The sequence below is a fragment of the Euprymna scolopes genome, chromosome 17 (assembly GCF_053919585.1).
Source record: "Euprymna scolopes isolate OS-2025 chromosome 17, ASM5391958v1, whole genome shotgun sequence".
NCBI lineage: Eukaryota > Metazoa > Mollusca > Cephalopoda > Sepiida > Sepiolidae > Euprymna > Euprymna scolopes.
Genome location: NC_136498.1, coordinates 18,574,898 through 18,590,480, shown reverse-complemented (window position 1 = coordinate 18,590,480; position 15,583 = coordinate 18,574,898). Strand labels below are relative to the sequence as shown.

Here is a 15,583-nt window from a genome sequence, read left to right as displayed (position 1 = left end):
TGTATAAAAAATTAATAAATTTAATTTACACGATAAAATTAACAAGCAAAAATAAAGCACACACAGACACACACACTCACTCACACACACACACACACACACACACACACACACACACATATATATATATATATATATATATATATATATATATATATATATATAAAGCAAAACTACATATGCAGGGATATGTGTGTGTTGTGACATCATAGTTAAACAGTTAATATAAGAGTTAGACAAACTGAAAATTTGAAATCCGTATCTTGAATCTGATGTCTTTATCGATGTCAAAATTTCTTTAATCTTTTTTCAAAGTAATTATCAAAATTATAATTAACATCAGAAAGAAATGTTCGGCCATTTTAGCATTCATTGACTGAAACACATGCTTACTAATAATAATCTGAACTTTTCACTACCATTTTTCAATTCATTTGTAATTTCTGACGAAAAGTTAAATTTGGAGTTAAAATTCAAATATTATAATTTGTTTGAAGTAGCACTAACATGGAATACTGTTTTTCTGTAGCTAACCTGACATTCATATTTCCAGCACAAGAAATATTAAATCTAGAAATCTCGCGCCTACTATTGAAACCTAAACACACATCTTTCCTACTTTTCCTTTACAGATAACTACACAACATAACAAACGCAATAAAACACACATAGGAACTTCTCCTTGTCCAGCGAACTACACACTCGCCGCTCACCGAACAGGAGTCCACACATACAATCTTTCACTGAAAGACGGGCGCGCAAATATACACACACATATATTCAAGCTATCCCATTCACACACATGAAAAGCATGCGGCACCGGCCGAAACAAACATATGTACTCAATTTCTTCTTTATACAACACCGTTTTTTCACCTTAACCTTTTTGGGCTCGTTGAACTCTTACTCTTCACGAACTTTTCATCTTTCTTTGTCTTAGCATAGTTAACAATGAAGAGTAATTATTTTGGGATTAATATTTGTAATTCTTTTTATAAAATGATGGCTTATCTCCAATATTGGGGAGACTGTAGGGAACCAATTCTAATTATGTTTTTTTTCTATTTTACATGGAGTCACCACTTATCAAGGCCCGGGGACCACTCAAGATTAAGGGTTAATGAGTGTACAGTAGTCAATGGGACAATATCATAGTAATCATTAGTAGTGGAAATTTTGTAAATTGAATTACTTAAGGAAACGGTTCATCAAGAATTTGTTTACGTAGGACTTGAAGACAACCAAATGTAAGTCAGATGGAAAACAGGCAAGCGGAAGAGAGTTCCACGGGCGTGCACTTCCAAGAAAGACGCTTTGTTCATTAAATGTACATTTTGATTTAGGCACAGATAAAGAGTGGGGAAATTATTGATAGTGGTTTCAGCTAGACGGGTGTTTTTCGTAAAAGTTTTGTGAATCATGGAGTGTTTGCCATTAACTGTGCCCGAATATTAAGAACAACACTGCTGTCGGACGACTTTCATAAGATTCTCACAAAATGAAAAAATGGGTATACCTGGTAACCAATGCTGTAATCTTAAAGATTGAGCCAGAACTAAATATTTTTTTATTGTTTTATATAATGTAATTTGGTTGTCTTTCATCATTTTTAACTAATAAATGTTTAAACCTTACTTTTTGGTTTTAGTCTTTCGTTCTAATGATGGATATGTTTGAATATGTTTTTTTTTTTACGTTCACCTATAACAAGACATATCGCCACGAAAGAGGCTACTATTTGGGATAATGGCGAAGAAATAATCACAGGATGTTGGTTTACGTTACATTTAAACTTCTGCATATAAGTGCAGTCAGGGGAAACAGATAGCATGAAGGGAATTCCAAAGTGTAGCTGTTCGAGTTAAGAAACTATTAGAGCAGAAAGCTTTCTGGCATTTAGAGACCTCAACGTTGAAGGGGTGAGATTTTGTTACTGGGTAGGTTTGTCGGGGATGCGTACGCCGAGGGGGGGGGCGAAAGTGCAACCTGTTCATCAGAGCACATTCCATTAAAATATTTGTAAAACAGGCACAGAGATGCAACATTGCGGTGATGGGACAGGGGTTGGAGCTTAGTTGACAAAAGTTTGATAAATAAGCTGTAAAATAAAATGGTGTACATCCGAACACTGGTAAGCCCGGCGTGATACAATAATAAGAATCAAATATAGTTTATTGTTATGTATAATGTATGTTGTATTTTAGTATTTTAAACTATTAATAAATGTGTTTACTTTACTTTCGGTTTTAACCTTCGTTTTAATAATGGATGTGTTTGGAATGTACGTTTAATAAATGAGCTTCTAAACAAAATAACATATATCCAGACACTGGCGATTCCGGCGTGATAGAGTGAAATCTAAATATATTTTATTGTTTCTTATTATTTTTGGTTTTAGCCTTTCTTTCTAATGGCGGACATGTTTAGAATATATGTTTAATCAATGGACAATAAAATAACGTATATTCTAACAACTGAGTACGATATCTTCAGAACTAACGATCGCGGACATGAATGCGGTCTCCTCAACAGATTCATCTGTGCTTAAAGAAAAAACACACAAAGGTATATTTTAGCACGAAATGCTTTTTGCATAAAAGTGCTAAACAGTTCATGTTTATTGCCGCCATATTTATTGTCGACGTCAACTTTCTCCTTATGTCGACCGATGAGACAGCAGCAGCAGCCTATCGCCGCCGACAACGACGACAACGGTCAGAACAATTTATTTAGTATCGTTTGGAAATTGTTTGGAAGAAACACGTTCGTCACATTATCGTTATGAATGAGGAGCAGAAACCGGCCGCCTTAGCAGACGGCGCTAAATCTAAAAGCATTGGACTACCCACCAACAATAGAAGGTAAAAACGTATAAACTTACCCGTTTTCTAATTTAATTTAAGTTTTTATACCATATGCAAATGTGTGTGTGTTTTTTTTTTTTTTTTTTTTTTTTTTGCGTTTATTATTGCAAGTGAAAACAAACATTGTGAATTTTAAGCAATCTTGAGGAAGGGGCGGAAGTATAACCTAATCCTATAGATAATCGCCAGTTGTATATTTTTTGTTTGAAAAATATTAATGAATTATTGGGTTTGTATTACTGTACACATAGATTCGAAAAAGTTGTCATACAAATATATAACAAATAAATGTTATCAAAAGCAAGATAAGTTACTTTTCTGCCAAACTGGATATATTTTTTGTGTTTTTATTCAATGTAACATATTAATTCAGCTCAAAAAACATACAGTGTTTACCGATGTATTCGAAAATTCAAGATGGCGTCTCACACCCTCTTTAACACCGTAAGTATGGAAAAAGGTGTTATAAATAAAAAAAACTATACAAAATACTATTAAAAACCCGCCGAATATATGTCAACCTATGTCACGGTAACATATATTTAGCGAGTTTTTAACAGTATTTTATCCGTTTTTTTATTTATAACATCTTATCCCACACTTACCGTGTTAAAGAGAGAATAAGACGCCATCTTGAATGTTCCAATGCATCAGTAAACACTGTATGGTTTTCGAGCTGAATAAACATGTTACATTGAATAAAAACACGAAAAATATATCCAGTTTGGTAGAAAAGTAACTTATCTTGCCTTTGATAACATTTATTTGTTATATATTTGTTTTTTGACAACTTTTTCGAATCTATGTGTACAGTAATACAAACCCGAATTATTAGTACAATTATTATTATTACTACTCACGAGGAACTTTCACACTAGCCATCGTATAAGAATTCTCGTTGAACACAGCCGCCTAACAACAACAACAACAACAACAACAATAATAATAATAATAACAACAACAACAATAATAATAATAAAAATAATAACAACAACAATAATAAAAACAACAATAATTAAAACAACAACAACAACAATGTGGACGATAAAGTTGTCGCGCTAAAAAACACAAAAAAAAACAACACTCCAGCTTTATGTTAAAACTTTTATTGAAAAAAAAATCAATCTAGGTAACTTGATTATGTAGTAGAGCTGACAATTATTCAATGTAACCGCCTTCAGCCTCAATCACCACCTCGATATGGGTGCGGAGTTGGGAGCATGCCTTTTCCAAAAGTGCCGGCGGGAGCTCGGCGGATGGCGGTGATCAAGCTTGCTTTGGTGATATAGGAGGTCACGTTTGTGATATTCTCAACGTATGGCCAAACGAAGTAGTCTAGCGGGTTCAGGTCGGGGAAGGAGGGTGGCAAGTGAGAGAAGAATACAAAGCCGTAGCACTCCTTCTGAACCCAAACCTGGGTCTTTTTGGACTTGAAGGCCGGTGCCGAGCCCTGCAGCCACACCCAGGGTCCATCAGCGTCCACCTGATTTCACTAGGGGATCACCATACTCTTCAGCACATCTGGGTACACTTTAGTGTTGACTTTCAAGCTGACTTCGAAGATGCGAGGTGGCATGATATGGCCCTCACTTGAAACCACACCAAAGATCATAACCGTGGCCGGAAACTTTGTTTTCATCACCCTGGGCACGTCTCTGTCATTTTGAGGGTGCTGGCAATGGTCCTGTTGTCATAACATGGATCGGTAGGAAGCATGAGTTGTATAGCGGCGCATCGATATAACTCGTTGAACGTTTTGTCACTTTTAGACATGATAGAATGCTCCTATCGCTTTTGGGATTTTACACAACTTTTTGGCCAACTAGTAGATGGTCTGCAACAAAAAAAGAAAACCGGTTTTTATCAAATGGAAATGGAATTATGTCGTCTTTTCTAGGGCGACAGTTTTATCGTTCCACTCTGTATTATTATTATTATTATTATTATTATTATTATTATTCACTCCCTAGAAGTTGTCAGACACAGAATCATTAGTGACCACTCGCTGTGATCTATGTGGTATTCGCTGGAGTCTTAGTGACAGTAGGTCTTACCAAATTTTCAGCGTTTTAAACCTCTCTTAATAGCCAGTGCAGATGACTTCAAGTTATTGCAACAGCCACTTACCATTGATTTATTATTATTTATTCTTACACAGGTAATCATTAGTGATTACTCTTTGTTAATAATTCGTAGTGTTCCCTGATTTAGCTGACAAGAAGTCTCCTCAGATTTTCAGTACTCTCCACCTCTTTTGAAAACCTTTACAAATGAATTTGCATTATCGCAACAATAGCGTGATTTATTGTTTGTTTCTTTGTCCACAGAATCTGCATTTGGCGTTTTCTAGTGTATTGCCGATCTTAGCTTTGATATAGTTTGCTTTAATCGCGTTATCTTGTGCAGCTGTAGTAGTAATTCAGTCTCTCTGTTAAAGTGTCCTTTTCGTAGCCATGTCTATGTGTTTTCAAGAATATTATTTTTTTCTCATCTTCATGAATCGTTCATGCAGATGATTTTCTTCTCATTTTCCTTTTGTATTCTTACTTGATTCTCTGCTCTCCGGCTTGTTAAATTTTTTGGTCTTTCTTGATGCGGTCATTATTCTTTCTGTGTTCTACGTTATGTATTTTTACATTTGTGCCTTTAACGCAGTTTTCTATACTAACAAGTCCTCTTCTTCTGTGTTTCTTTTTTTACATAGAGTCGGTCAGCATCATGCTTTGCGTGTAATGCAATGGGAACCATCATAGCCTCTAAACCTATAAACGGTCCGGAGTATCTTATTAATGACACTATACGTATGTTTATACCTTTTATCAGTTTCTAGGAATTTTCTTGTTCTTATCCTTTTCCAATTTTGTTTTTCATTTCTGCTCATTTGATGATGGCTGCTTCCAGAACTACAACATATTTGTAGGCGTCATGTTCACCTAATCCCCTCATCCCAAATTGGTTGGGTAGTTCCATACTTTCCGTTGCCTAAATTTTTCCATAACTAGCAGTGCGCACTTTTCCATACCAAATTCCATTCGAATATTTTGGCTGAAAATTCTATTTGCGTTTATTAGCGTCTCTAGTTCGTTTTTGGCTCTTACAAAAAGTTTCAGGTCGACCATGTACATCAGATGGTTATTTTTGTTCATCTGTATAAGTAAACTTGTATCCGACTTGACATTTTCTTAGTATATTGTCAAGGGGCACCTTAGCTATGATGAACAGTAGTGGTTGATCCAGGTTTTTAATTTCTGTCGATCCAGTTTGTTCCGCTTTCAAAATACTAGAAGCGTCCATTTTTGTTGACCCAGCCTTTAGTGCTGTCCAGATACATATCGCTGTCCTTCTGCATACAACGACTGGTATTCCCAATTTGTCACCCATTGCAAGAACTTGTGTGTCTCCATATTTTACTTGCCTCTTGAGTTTTAATGTGAGAAATCCAACCCCCTAAAAATTGAGGAAAAGATTAGAATTACCTCAGCCTAGGATTTCGACTTTATTGATGAGATCAGAAAAAGACAAAATGCAAAATTAGAACAGATGTCAACGTGATTATGGCGATTATAAAAGAGCGAGAGCCAATATATGACGATCATAATGTTTAATGCGAGCGCTAATGTAAACACCCTCTCCACGATTTCCTAATAAACTGTTTTGATTGTTGCGGATTTATTTATCGGTTTTTTATACACACAGACAGACAGAAATACACAATATCCACACACACACACACACACACAAACACACACACACACACACAAACACACACACACACACACACATATATATATGTATATGTATATATATATAGGGTCGTTCCAAAGTAATGTCTCCTATTTTTTTATCCGTCTGAATAGTTCAGAGGAAACTGAACTCATGAATTTATGATCTGCAAGTTTCATCTATATTTTGCAGAGATTAACGGTGTGAGACTCTAAAAAAGCAACCTGTATCGTGAAGTGTGTCAAAAGCAGAGATGCGTCATTTAATTCCTGACAAAATTGCAATAAGGATGGTGATGATTATGTAGAATGATAAATTCTGAAGCATAAAAGATCGCTGGTGTTAATCGTACCACTTTCGCACTACCTTTCGTCGCTAATCAACGTTTTTAGTTAAAAAATAGGAGGCTTGACTCTTGGAACGACCCTCGTACGACAAAACGCTTTCTGGACGCCCATTAACAGCCATCCTTCAGCGCCGACAAAAGAACATTAAGAATAACGGTGAATATCTTAAAAGATGCATTCTGGAGCTCAATAGTCTGCTTGTTTTAATGGTATCACTCTCGTCTTCGTAGCTCTTCAACTTTTTGAGTTAAAAAATAGGAGGCTTGATTTTTTGAACGACCGTCGTATATGCGCCATAATCGCTCTCTCTCTCTCTCTCTCTCTCTTTATTTATATATATATATATATATATATATATATATATATATATATATATATATATGTATATATATATGCACGCACGCACCCATTTATATACACTTCTGATAAAAAATTTAAGACCACTGAAATCTTTAAATAGAAACATTTTTTTTTAGAATAGATCTTAAACTCCTCACACTTAAGGTTACCAATACTATAACCTAAAAGGTTATGGAAAAAAGCTACATTTCAAATATTTAATTAAGATATTTACATTTAATTTAGAAATTACAGGAGTATAAATTGTTTTTTTTAGTTCAGTTACAGATTAGCAATCACTACGTAAAACTGTCAAAATGCCTAAAGCAAGCAAACTTAAAGAAGTTGAGCGTGCTCGAATTCTATATTTCTATAAACAATGCTTGTCACAGAGGACGATCGCAGCTAATGTAAATTGCAGTAAAACTGTGATTTGCAACTTTTTAAAGAGGGGGAATTATGGAAAAGCAAAATCCACTAGTAGCCCCCCCCAAAAAAAAAAAAATTTTCTTCCGCATTGAGTAGAAGAATAAGACATGTTGTTGTGAAAGGGTTTTTTCTTCTAGTCAAATTAAGGCAGTCACAGATGTTGATTGCAGTCCAGTAATCATCAGACGACATTTACGACAAAAAAGCTTGTCAAATATAAAGCATAAACAAATTCCTCGCCTGCGTCCACATCACAAAGTGAACTGCTTAAGGTTTGTTCCTGAATACCAAACATGGAAGGTTGAGAAGTGGAAGAAAGTCCTGTTTTCTAAGAAATAAATCAATCTAGATGGTCCTGATGGCTTCCAACGATACTGGCATAACGAAAACATCCCTCCTGAAATTTTCCCACACATCATAGTGGTGGAGGGTCTCTAATGGTATGAGGTGTATTTTCTTACAAAGCGAAGACGGAGCTCCAGGTGGTGGTAAGAGTCGTCAGACAGCAGCTGTAGCATACTACAAAAAGTATCGTTGATGACGGAGGGGCATCGTTTGTGTGGGGGTGGATGATTATTCTGCACAATGAACCTTGACTTTTTTGCAAGAAAATAGGGTCTAATCCTGGCACATCCTGTATGCTTACTGGACTTGAACCCAATCGAAAACGTTTGTGGATGGATGACAAGAGATGTCTATCGAAATTGCAAGCAATATTAAACAAAAATGAACTTCGTGAAACCATTTTCAGAAGCTGGGGCAACATACCCCGCGCCTTAATGGAAACGCTTATTTCTAGCATGCCCCAAAGAATTTTTGAAGTCATCAAAACCAGTAGAGGTAGAATTCATTAATAAATTTGGTTGTTGAATGTTTTCATACACTTCGTACAATTTCGTAGAATATATACCCCTGGTCTTATAATTTTGATCAAGTGTAAAATGCCTAATTTTATAAAAATGTAAATTCTTCATTAAATTAAATGTTGGAATGTAGCTTTTTTCCATAACCTGTTAAGTAGTATTGCTAACTTAAAGTGGGAGGATCTTAAAGTCTACCCTTAAAAAATAGTTTCTTTTTAACGATTTTCAAGTGGTCTTAAATTTTTGATAAGGAGTGTATAGTCGCACTGATGAGTTGTGATACAACAAAACTACTGTAAGTGGATGACTATACATATTAAAAGTTCAATTCACCATTTTTGAAAACACATTTTTTTTCCATTTCCTCATATAATAAAAAGACGGAGACCTAACCAACAATGGGAATTACACTCTTGACAACAGAGATATGATTTTGACTGTTTGTGACATATAAAGATTGCGTTTGAATATGTTTTTTCTCCATATAATTGTCTGAAGAGTTTGCTACATCCAAAAATACAGTGATAAAATATTTCTACTGTTGTTCAAGATTACTAACGAAACAGATCTGTAACATATACTCTTATGAGAAAATAAAAGAGCATGTGTTTTCAAACATTGTGAATTAAACCTTAATTTATATATATATATATATATATATATATACTCTGAATATGTCACTTTAATACTTTAATATAACTTAATATTTTCATTATAACTGTTGTGCCATTTACCACGTTGTAACTCTTATATGGCGCAATATTATCATCATAACTTTTGTGCAATTTAACACGATGTAACTTTAATATTGCTTTATATTATGATCATGGCATCTATGCCATTTAACACAATGTAACCTTTTTTTTCTTTTTTTTACATAGGGGTCACCACTTATCAAGGCCCGAAGGCCACTGAGGGATAAGGGTTAGTGCGTGTACAGTAATCAATGAGATAGTATTGTAGTAATCATTAGTATGGGGGTTTCCATAGATTGTCTTACTTAAGGGGCGGTTTGTCAGGAGTTTGTTTATGTTGGACATGAAGACGTCCAAGTTGTAGTCAGGTGGGAAACAGGCAAGCGGCAGAGAGTTCCACTGGCATGCAGTTCTAAGAAAGAAGCTTTGCTCATGAAATCTACGTTTGGATTTAGGCACAGATAGAGAGTGGGGGAAATTATTGACAGTAGTTTCAGCCAGACGGTTGTTTCTCGTGAAAGATTGGCGAGGGGGCACGAGGGATTGGAGCTCAGACGAGAACCTGCCATGGAAATAACGATAAAACAAAGACAGGCTCGTAACGTCTCTTCTGTGGGAGAGAGGTTGCAGGGAAGAGAAAAGGGCATCCCCCACTAAACCACGAAGTCTATTTTGTACTCTGTCAAGGCAGGATAGGCTGTTTTTAGCAGCTCCTGCCCAGATGTGGCAGCAGCACTTCATCCTTGGACGTACTTGGCTTTTATACAGATAGAGAATTGCATCAGTAGTGAGATATCTTTTGGAGCGGTAGAAGGATCCCACCATTTTCCCAGCGTCCCTGGCAACAGATTTGATGTATGTGTCCCATTTCAGATCAGGAGTAAAGGTAAAACCCAGAAGCTTGTCAAAATTGTCAAAACATGGAGCCTCCCCAAGACGAGAGCCATCCATTTCAATTGATGCCAGATTGGAATCAGAGCGTTGATGATGTAAAGATAGAAGCTTGGTTTTGGATGCATCAAAAGTGACCAGCCACCTCTTCCCCCATTGTACCACGTGCTCAATATTATGAGCATATCTTTTGTGCCATTTTACACGATGTAAATTTAATATAGCTGAAAATTATCATTATGATATTTTTTCCATTTAACATGATCTAACTTTGATATAGATCAATATTACTATCATATATTTTGTACTATTTAATACGATGTAACATTAATAATATAGCTCAGTATTATAATCAGATCTTTTGTGCTATTTTACATAATAAAATAGGTGCTGTTTAATACGATGTAACTTTAATGTGTCATTTGGGGAGTTCTTACAGTTCTTTATCTACTTTTGTTTCATGTAAGCAGAAAGTGATGACGTATTACGATTGTGTGGCTCCCTTTTAGAAGTCTCTTCAATACTCTGTTGAGTATAGGTTTCAGGAAAGTATTCTTCTCTTTGGGAAAGTAATTTCTTATTCTCATCTTCATTTACCAACCACCTGTTACTGAAGTGAAACATGTGAAGGAGGAGGAATGTCTGTTCGCTTAAAGATGCCATTTTTTTCTAAGGTGTTACCACTTATCAAATCCAAAAGATTACTCGAGGAAAAATCGGTAATTAGTAATGATGGTAGTGATTGTTCATATTAGACTTAGATTATGTTGTAGTGAACTGGGAAGCATACCCGCGATATTGTGTTTAGGTTTGATTAGAGATAAAAGGGGAAACTATTGACAAACGAGTATTTGCTGTGAATATTCCATAAAGGATTATTAACTGAATATCATTCAAGCAGCTGCATTGACAATAACGAGTAACAAAAGACTAGAAACGTCTCCTCTGTTAGAACAATTTATTAGGGAGTGTAAGATATTGGTAGAGCAACACCGAAAAGTGTGCTTGTCGACGATTATTATGATTACTCAAGCTAAAAAGGTTTGTCAGCTAAAATATGTTTTAGAATAATCAAAATATTTACAATAAATATTTATTTATATTAATTTAGGAGTGTAACTTAAAGTGTTATTATAACAATTTAGTTGACAACTTAGAAATAATGACATGTAAAAACATCAGGTGATTATCTTAATGACGTATACTAATGGCGTCATTTAGAAAAGGTAATGGTCTTTTTGAGATACGTGGAATTAGTTGAATAAGTTGGAGTCGAGAGCGGAAGAGAGACGGTTTTCAGATCTTGATGGCTCCAAGTAAAAGGGATCAGAAATTGAGATAGTCAGAATCAGCATTGCAACTTTCCAAAAGGGAAAAACACTGTGGAATAAAAAGTTGGCGAAAATAAAACCCGAGGCTCTATCATTTCTTGAGAAAAATTTCCATTGCAGCTTTCCGTCAAACAAGACTAAAGGTGGACCAGTATGTTCCCGATGGGCAAGATATTGAACCTCAAAATAAGTGTTATTTGTTCATGCGTTGTAAAAGCATTTATGTATATTCTTGTCCCATCATAAACTGTCTTTAAATGTACATACACACACAACGAACACCAGATTAGTGACACGTGCATACACTCTAATACAATCTAACCACTAGAAGACACACGCGTACATCATATATAAAATCCTCAAGTTATACAGAACCTAATGTACGGCACAATCATGTTGACACACCGGTCCTCGCCAGATCACCGAAGTTAAGCAACGTTGAGCCTGGCCAGTATCAGATGTGTGACCATTTGGGAAGGCTAGGCGCTGTATGTACCTTCTGGGAAGGTTGGATGTGGGGCCAGCACCCTCACCCTGCAAAAAGAACTCCTTGCTACAAAAGCATCTACAAAAAAGTTGTAGATGGCCTATGCCCCTCCAGGGGCTTAAGAGCTATGGAATGGAGTACAGAACCTTACTCTGCGACAAGAGGAGAAAATTGCATTGTCCACTAGATTTAAAAGTCAGTTTTGTACTCTGTCGAGATGAGAATAGGGATTAATAGTAGCATCTCCCTAGATGTGGCAACAGTTTTCCACTGTGGGGCATTTTTGTTTTTACTTTTATAGAAGTAGAGGATTGCGCCAGTTCAACTTGAGTGTTACTTAACTTACTCTGACCATGTATATGACCTTTTATATGACCTGTTATATGAACTTTTATATGAACAGTCTTGAACATTCTACAACTTTCTACATTTTTCATGTAGTCGTTATTTATTTTATTTTGACAAAATAATCAATTTTCAAACCAGCGTTCTTCTGTCTCCTGACACGTCGTTCAAAGATCAGACAGCTTCCTTTGTTTGAGGTTTATTATATATAGTCGGGTGTCAATCTGTTTGTCGTTTGTTAGTTTGTTATGTGTTTTCTTTGTTTCTCAGGGAGTCGAATTTCTGCATAAAATCCACGAAAATCGTGCCTTAAGAATACGATTACCAATTCTTCAAATAAATAAGATAAATAAAATAAACTCCATATTGAATTTGTGTAGAGTGGACTATAAAACCTTTTCGGATCTACAAAATATCTTGCTTTTCTTATTTTGTTATTTAATCTGCGCATTACATATGCGATGTTTCTGACAAAGCGGTTAGATATGCCGTTTTCTACATCACAATCCATTCATGTAACAGTGGAAAGTAGAAAGTAGACTCTGGTTTACTTTTAAAAACCCTGTAACTAAAATTTCCCTTATATTGTATATTAGTGCTAAAATTCTGTGATCGCTGTTTCTGACAAAGGGGAACGAATTGCCGTTTTCTATATCAGAATGCATCCACCTAATACTTGACTAGGATGTGATCTTAATGTAGTATCTGTTTTTTTTTTAGATTCTTACACCAGGTGGCTTCATACCTTGTCTGGGAGTGATTTCCATAAAATAATAAAGGATATAGGAATAGTGATCAAGAATAGCTCACATAGAGGAGAACTTGAATAAAATGTTACAGCATCAATGAAAACGTTTTACTTTGTTACGATACGACCTAACGAACAAATGTTTTGATAATAATAGGAAGTGCTATATTAGGTGCCTTCAATAATTTTCCAGACTTTTTCGTATGGGCACTTATTGATAGTACACTCTTTGATGTAATCTCCTTCGGCTGCAATCCACATTATGTACTTTTCCAACAACTTCTAGAAGGCTATATAGAAGCCCTTTTGTGTGAGTGCGTAAATGTCTGTCGTCACAGCCTCTTTCATCTCCTCAATTGCTTCATTACGAAAGCCTGTAAGGTTTTCCTTGAGCTTAGGGAATAATCAAAAGTCACAGGAAGCATAGGGAGGGTGAAAAACCGCCTTGATGCTCATATTGGTCAAATAGTCTGTGACAAGGATGGAGTTGTGGACTGGTGCATTGCCCTGGTGGAAATGCTACTGACCCGATTTGAAGAGTGCGGACCTCTTTCGACAGAATCTCTTCCTGAACTTCCTTAAAACCTCAGCATAATATTCCTTGTTGACAGTTTGTCCAGTATGAATCCAGTGCATGTAGATCATGGCCGTTCTATTATAAAAAGGGATATTCATAAATTTCTGGATGGGTTTGCTCTGTCTGGCCTTCTTGGAACACTGTCTCTTGGTCGTAGCAGTAGATCCAACTTTCATCGTAGATCACTAGAGCATCAACAACTACGGGGTCTGAATTGATCAGTTCGACCATCTCCCTGCTGTTATAAGAACGTTTTTCTTTCTGATATTTTCTGAGCACCCCTGAGACAAACTTTGCATTTTCAACTCCTTGCGAATAACTGTCTGTACAGTCCCCACACTGACATCAAAACTGTGCACTTATTGCTATAAGCCACCATTCGCCCATGCATGGAGTATTCTTGTCACATTTTGGCTAGTGCATCTACCACTAATCTTTTCCTCTTGGATAGAGTACAAGAAAATGTCTTCAATCTAATAGGTCTCACTTTGTCAACTAAGCTCCAACTCCTGTCCAATCGCCACAATGTTGCATTCCTGTGTCTGTTTACAAGTATTTTAATGGAATGTGCTCTGATGAACTCGTTGTACTTGTGCCCAATCGACGTACATATCCCTCACCCTGTCAGAAATTTAATTTCTTTCCTCCTTTATCTCTTTCCTTCTTTCCTTCCCTTTCTTGTTTTTTTTTTGTTTTGTTTTTTTCGTGTTGCATTACGCCATCCGTCATGACGTTTGATTGGCTAAGGGTTTCTACCACCCTTTTGCCAAGAAATTGAAGAGCGAACAACCAGTTTCAGACGAGAATTGATGCACGTAACATGTTGGTACGAATGTCTCGAGGAACTCAGACAATACCAGTCTTTAAAATGGAAATGCATTTCATTATTCAGATGAACGAATAATGAAGGTATGCTGGAGTATTCAAAAAGAAACTCCGAAAAGGAGACCAAGCTGAGGTTCCTTGGTAATGCGAAGAGAAAGAGAAAATCGATCCTTTTCAAGTTAGAATCTGATCGTGGAAAGCGACACACGTGAGACAATTAAAATATCATCTACGAAGCAGTCGAGATGAAAGCTCAATTATGGTCGACGTGGCCCTATAAAGGACATACCTACGGAAGAAGTTTTTGCAGACTAAGGATTTTACCTAATCTGTGCTTGTACTCGGATTAATTCCTTCGTTGAAAATGAACTTTGATAGAGTTAAAGGATTACGCGTCTTCGGAAAGGGCGAGGATGATATATGCATAAGATATACATTAAAAGAAAAAAAACATGATTATAGAACGATAACCACGCAGTTAGTTTCTATTCCTTTCAAAACCTCTAATTTCTGATTTCTCTCTCGTTTGTTAAATTAAGCTTTGCGCTTGCCTGAAGGGCAATTCTAGGCAGCTACTTTACAGTCGAACTGGTGAACATTTGTACTTGAGTATATTTTGATAATAGAACTTTGCAGCTTTGCTGTTTTCCTTCCTCCCAACCCTCTGTGATCTTTTCTGCCTAATAAATGTTAATGCTTTCATGTTCTTAAAGTATCTCTTTGTTACTCATTTAAGTCCTGTTAGTATTGCATGCTATTTCCTTTGTCTTTTCTTTAAAGCTTAATTGACGTACACCTCGTGTGATAACCTTCGCGGGACGTAGCGAATAAATTTCCCACAACCCGCTTACCAATAAAATCACACCCTTTCACTGTTGAGGTCCCTAAATGCGCGAAAGCTTTCTACTCTAATAGTTTCTTCCATCGGACAGCTAGATTTTAGAATTCCCTTCCTGCTACCTGCTTCCTTGACGGTACTGATACACAGATGTTTAAATGTAACGTAAACCAACATCTTGCTAATCTTTTCTAAGCAGTGTCCCAAATAATAATCCCTTACGTTCAAGTGGCGATATTCCTTTGTTATGGGGGGACGTGAGTAAAAAACAATAGCTTTTA

General features: G+C 36.1%; 1 protein-coding gene across 3 annotated transcripts in view; it reads left to right on the top strand.

Moving 5' to 3' along the window:
• Positions 1 to 2,635: 2,635 nt before the first annotated feature.
• The window catches only part of LOC145296708 (putative methyltransferase NSUN7), a 76,852-nt gene continuing 63,904 nt past the window's right edge, over positions 2,636 to 15,583 (top strand). Inside the window, exon 1 of one of the 3 annotated variants that reach the window (XM_080142687.1) lies at positions 2,636 to 2,861. In XM_080142687.1, the coding sequence (XP_079998813.1) occupies positions 2,782 to 2,861 (80 nt within the window). In that variant the 5' untranslated portion in view covers positions 2,636 to 2,781. The remainder of the gene's footprint in view (positions 2,862 to 15,583) is intronic. The other 2 variants (XM_080142686.1, XM_080142685.1) reach the window with 2 other exon arrangements.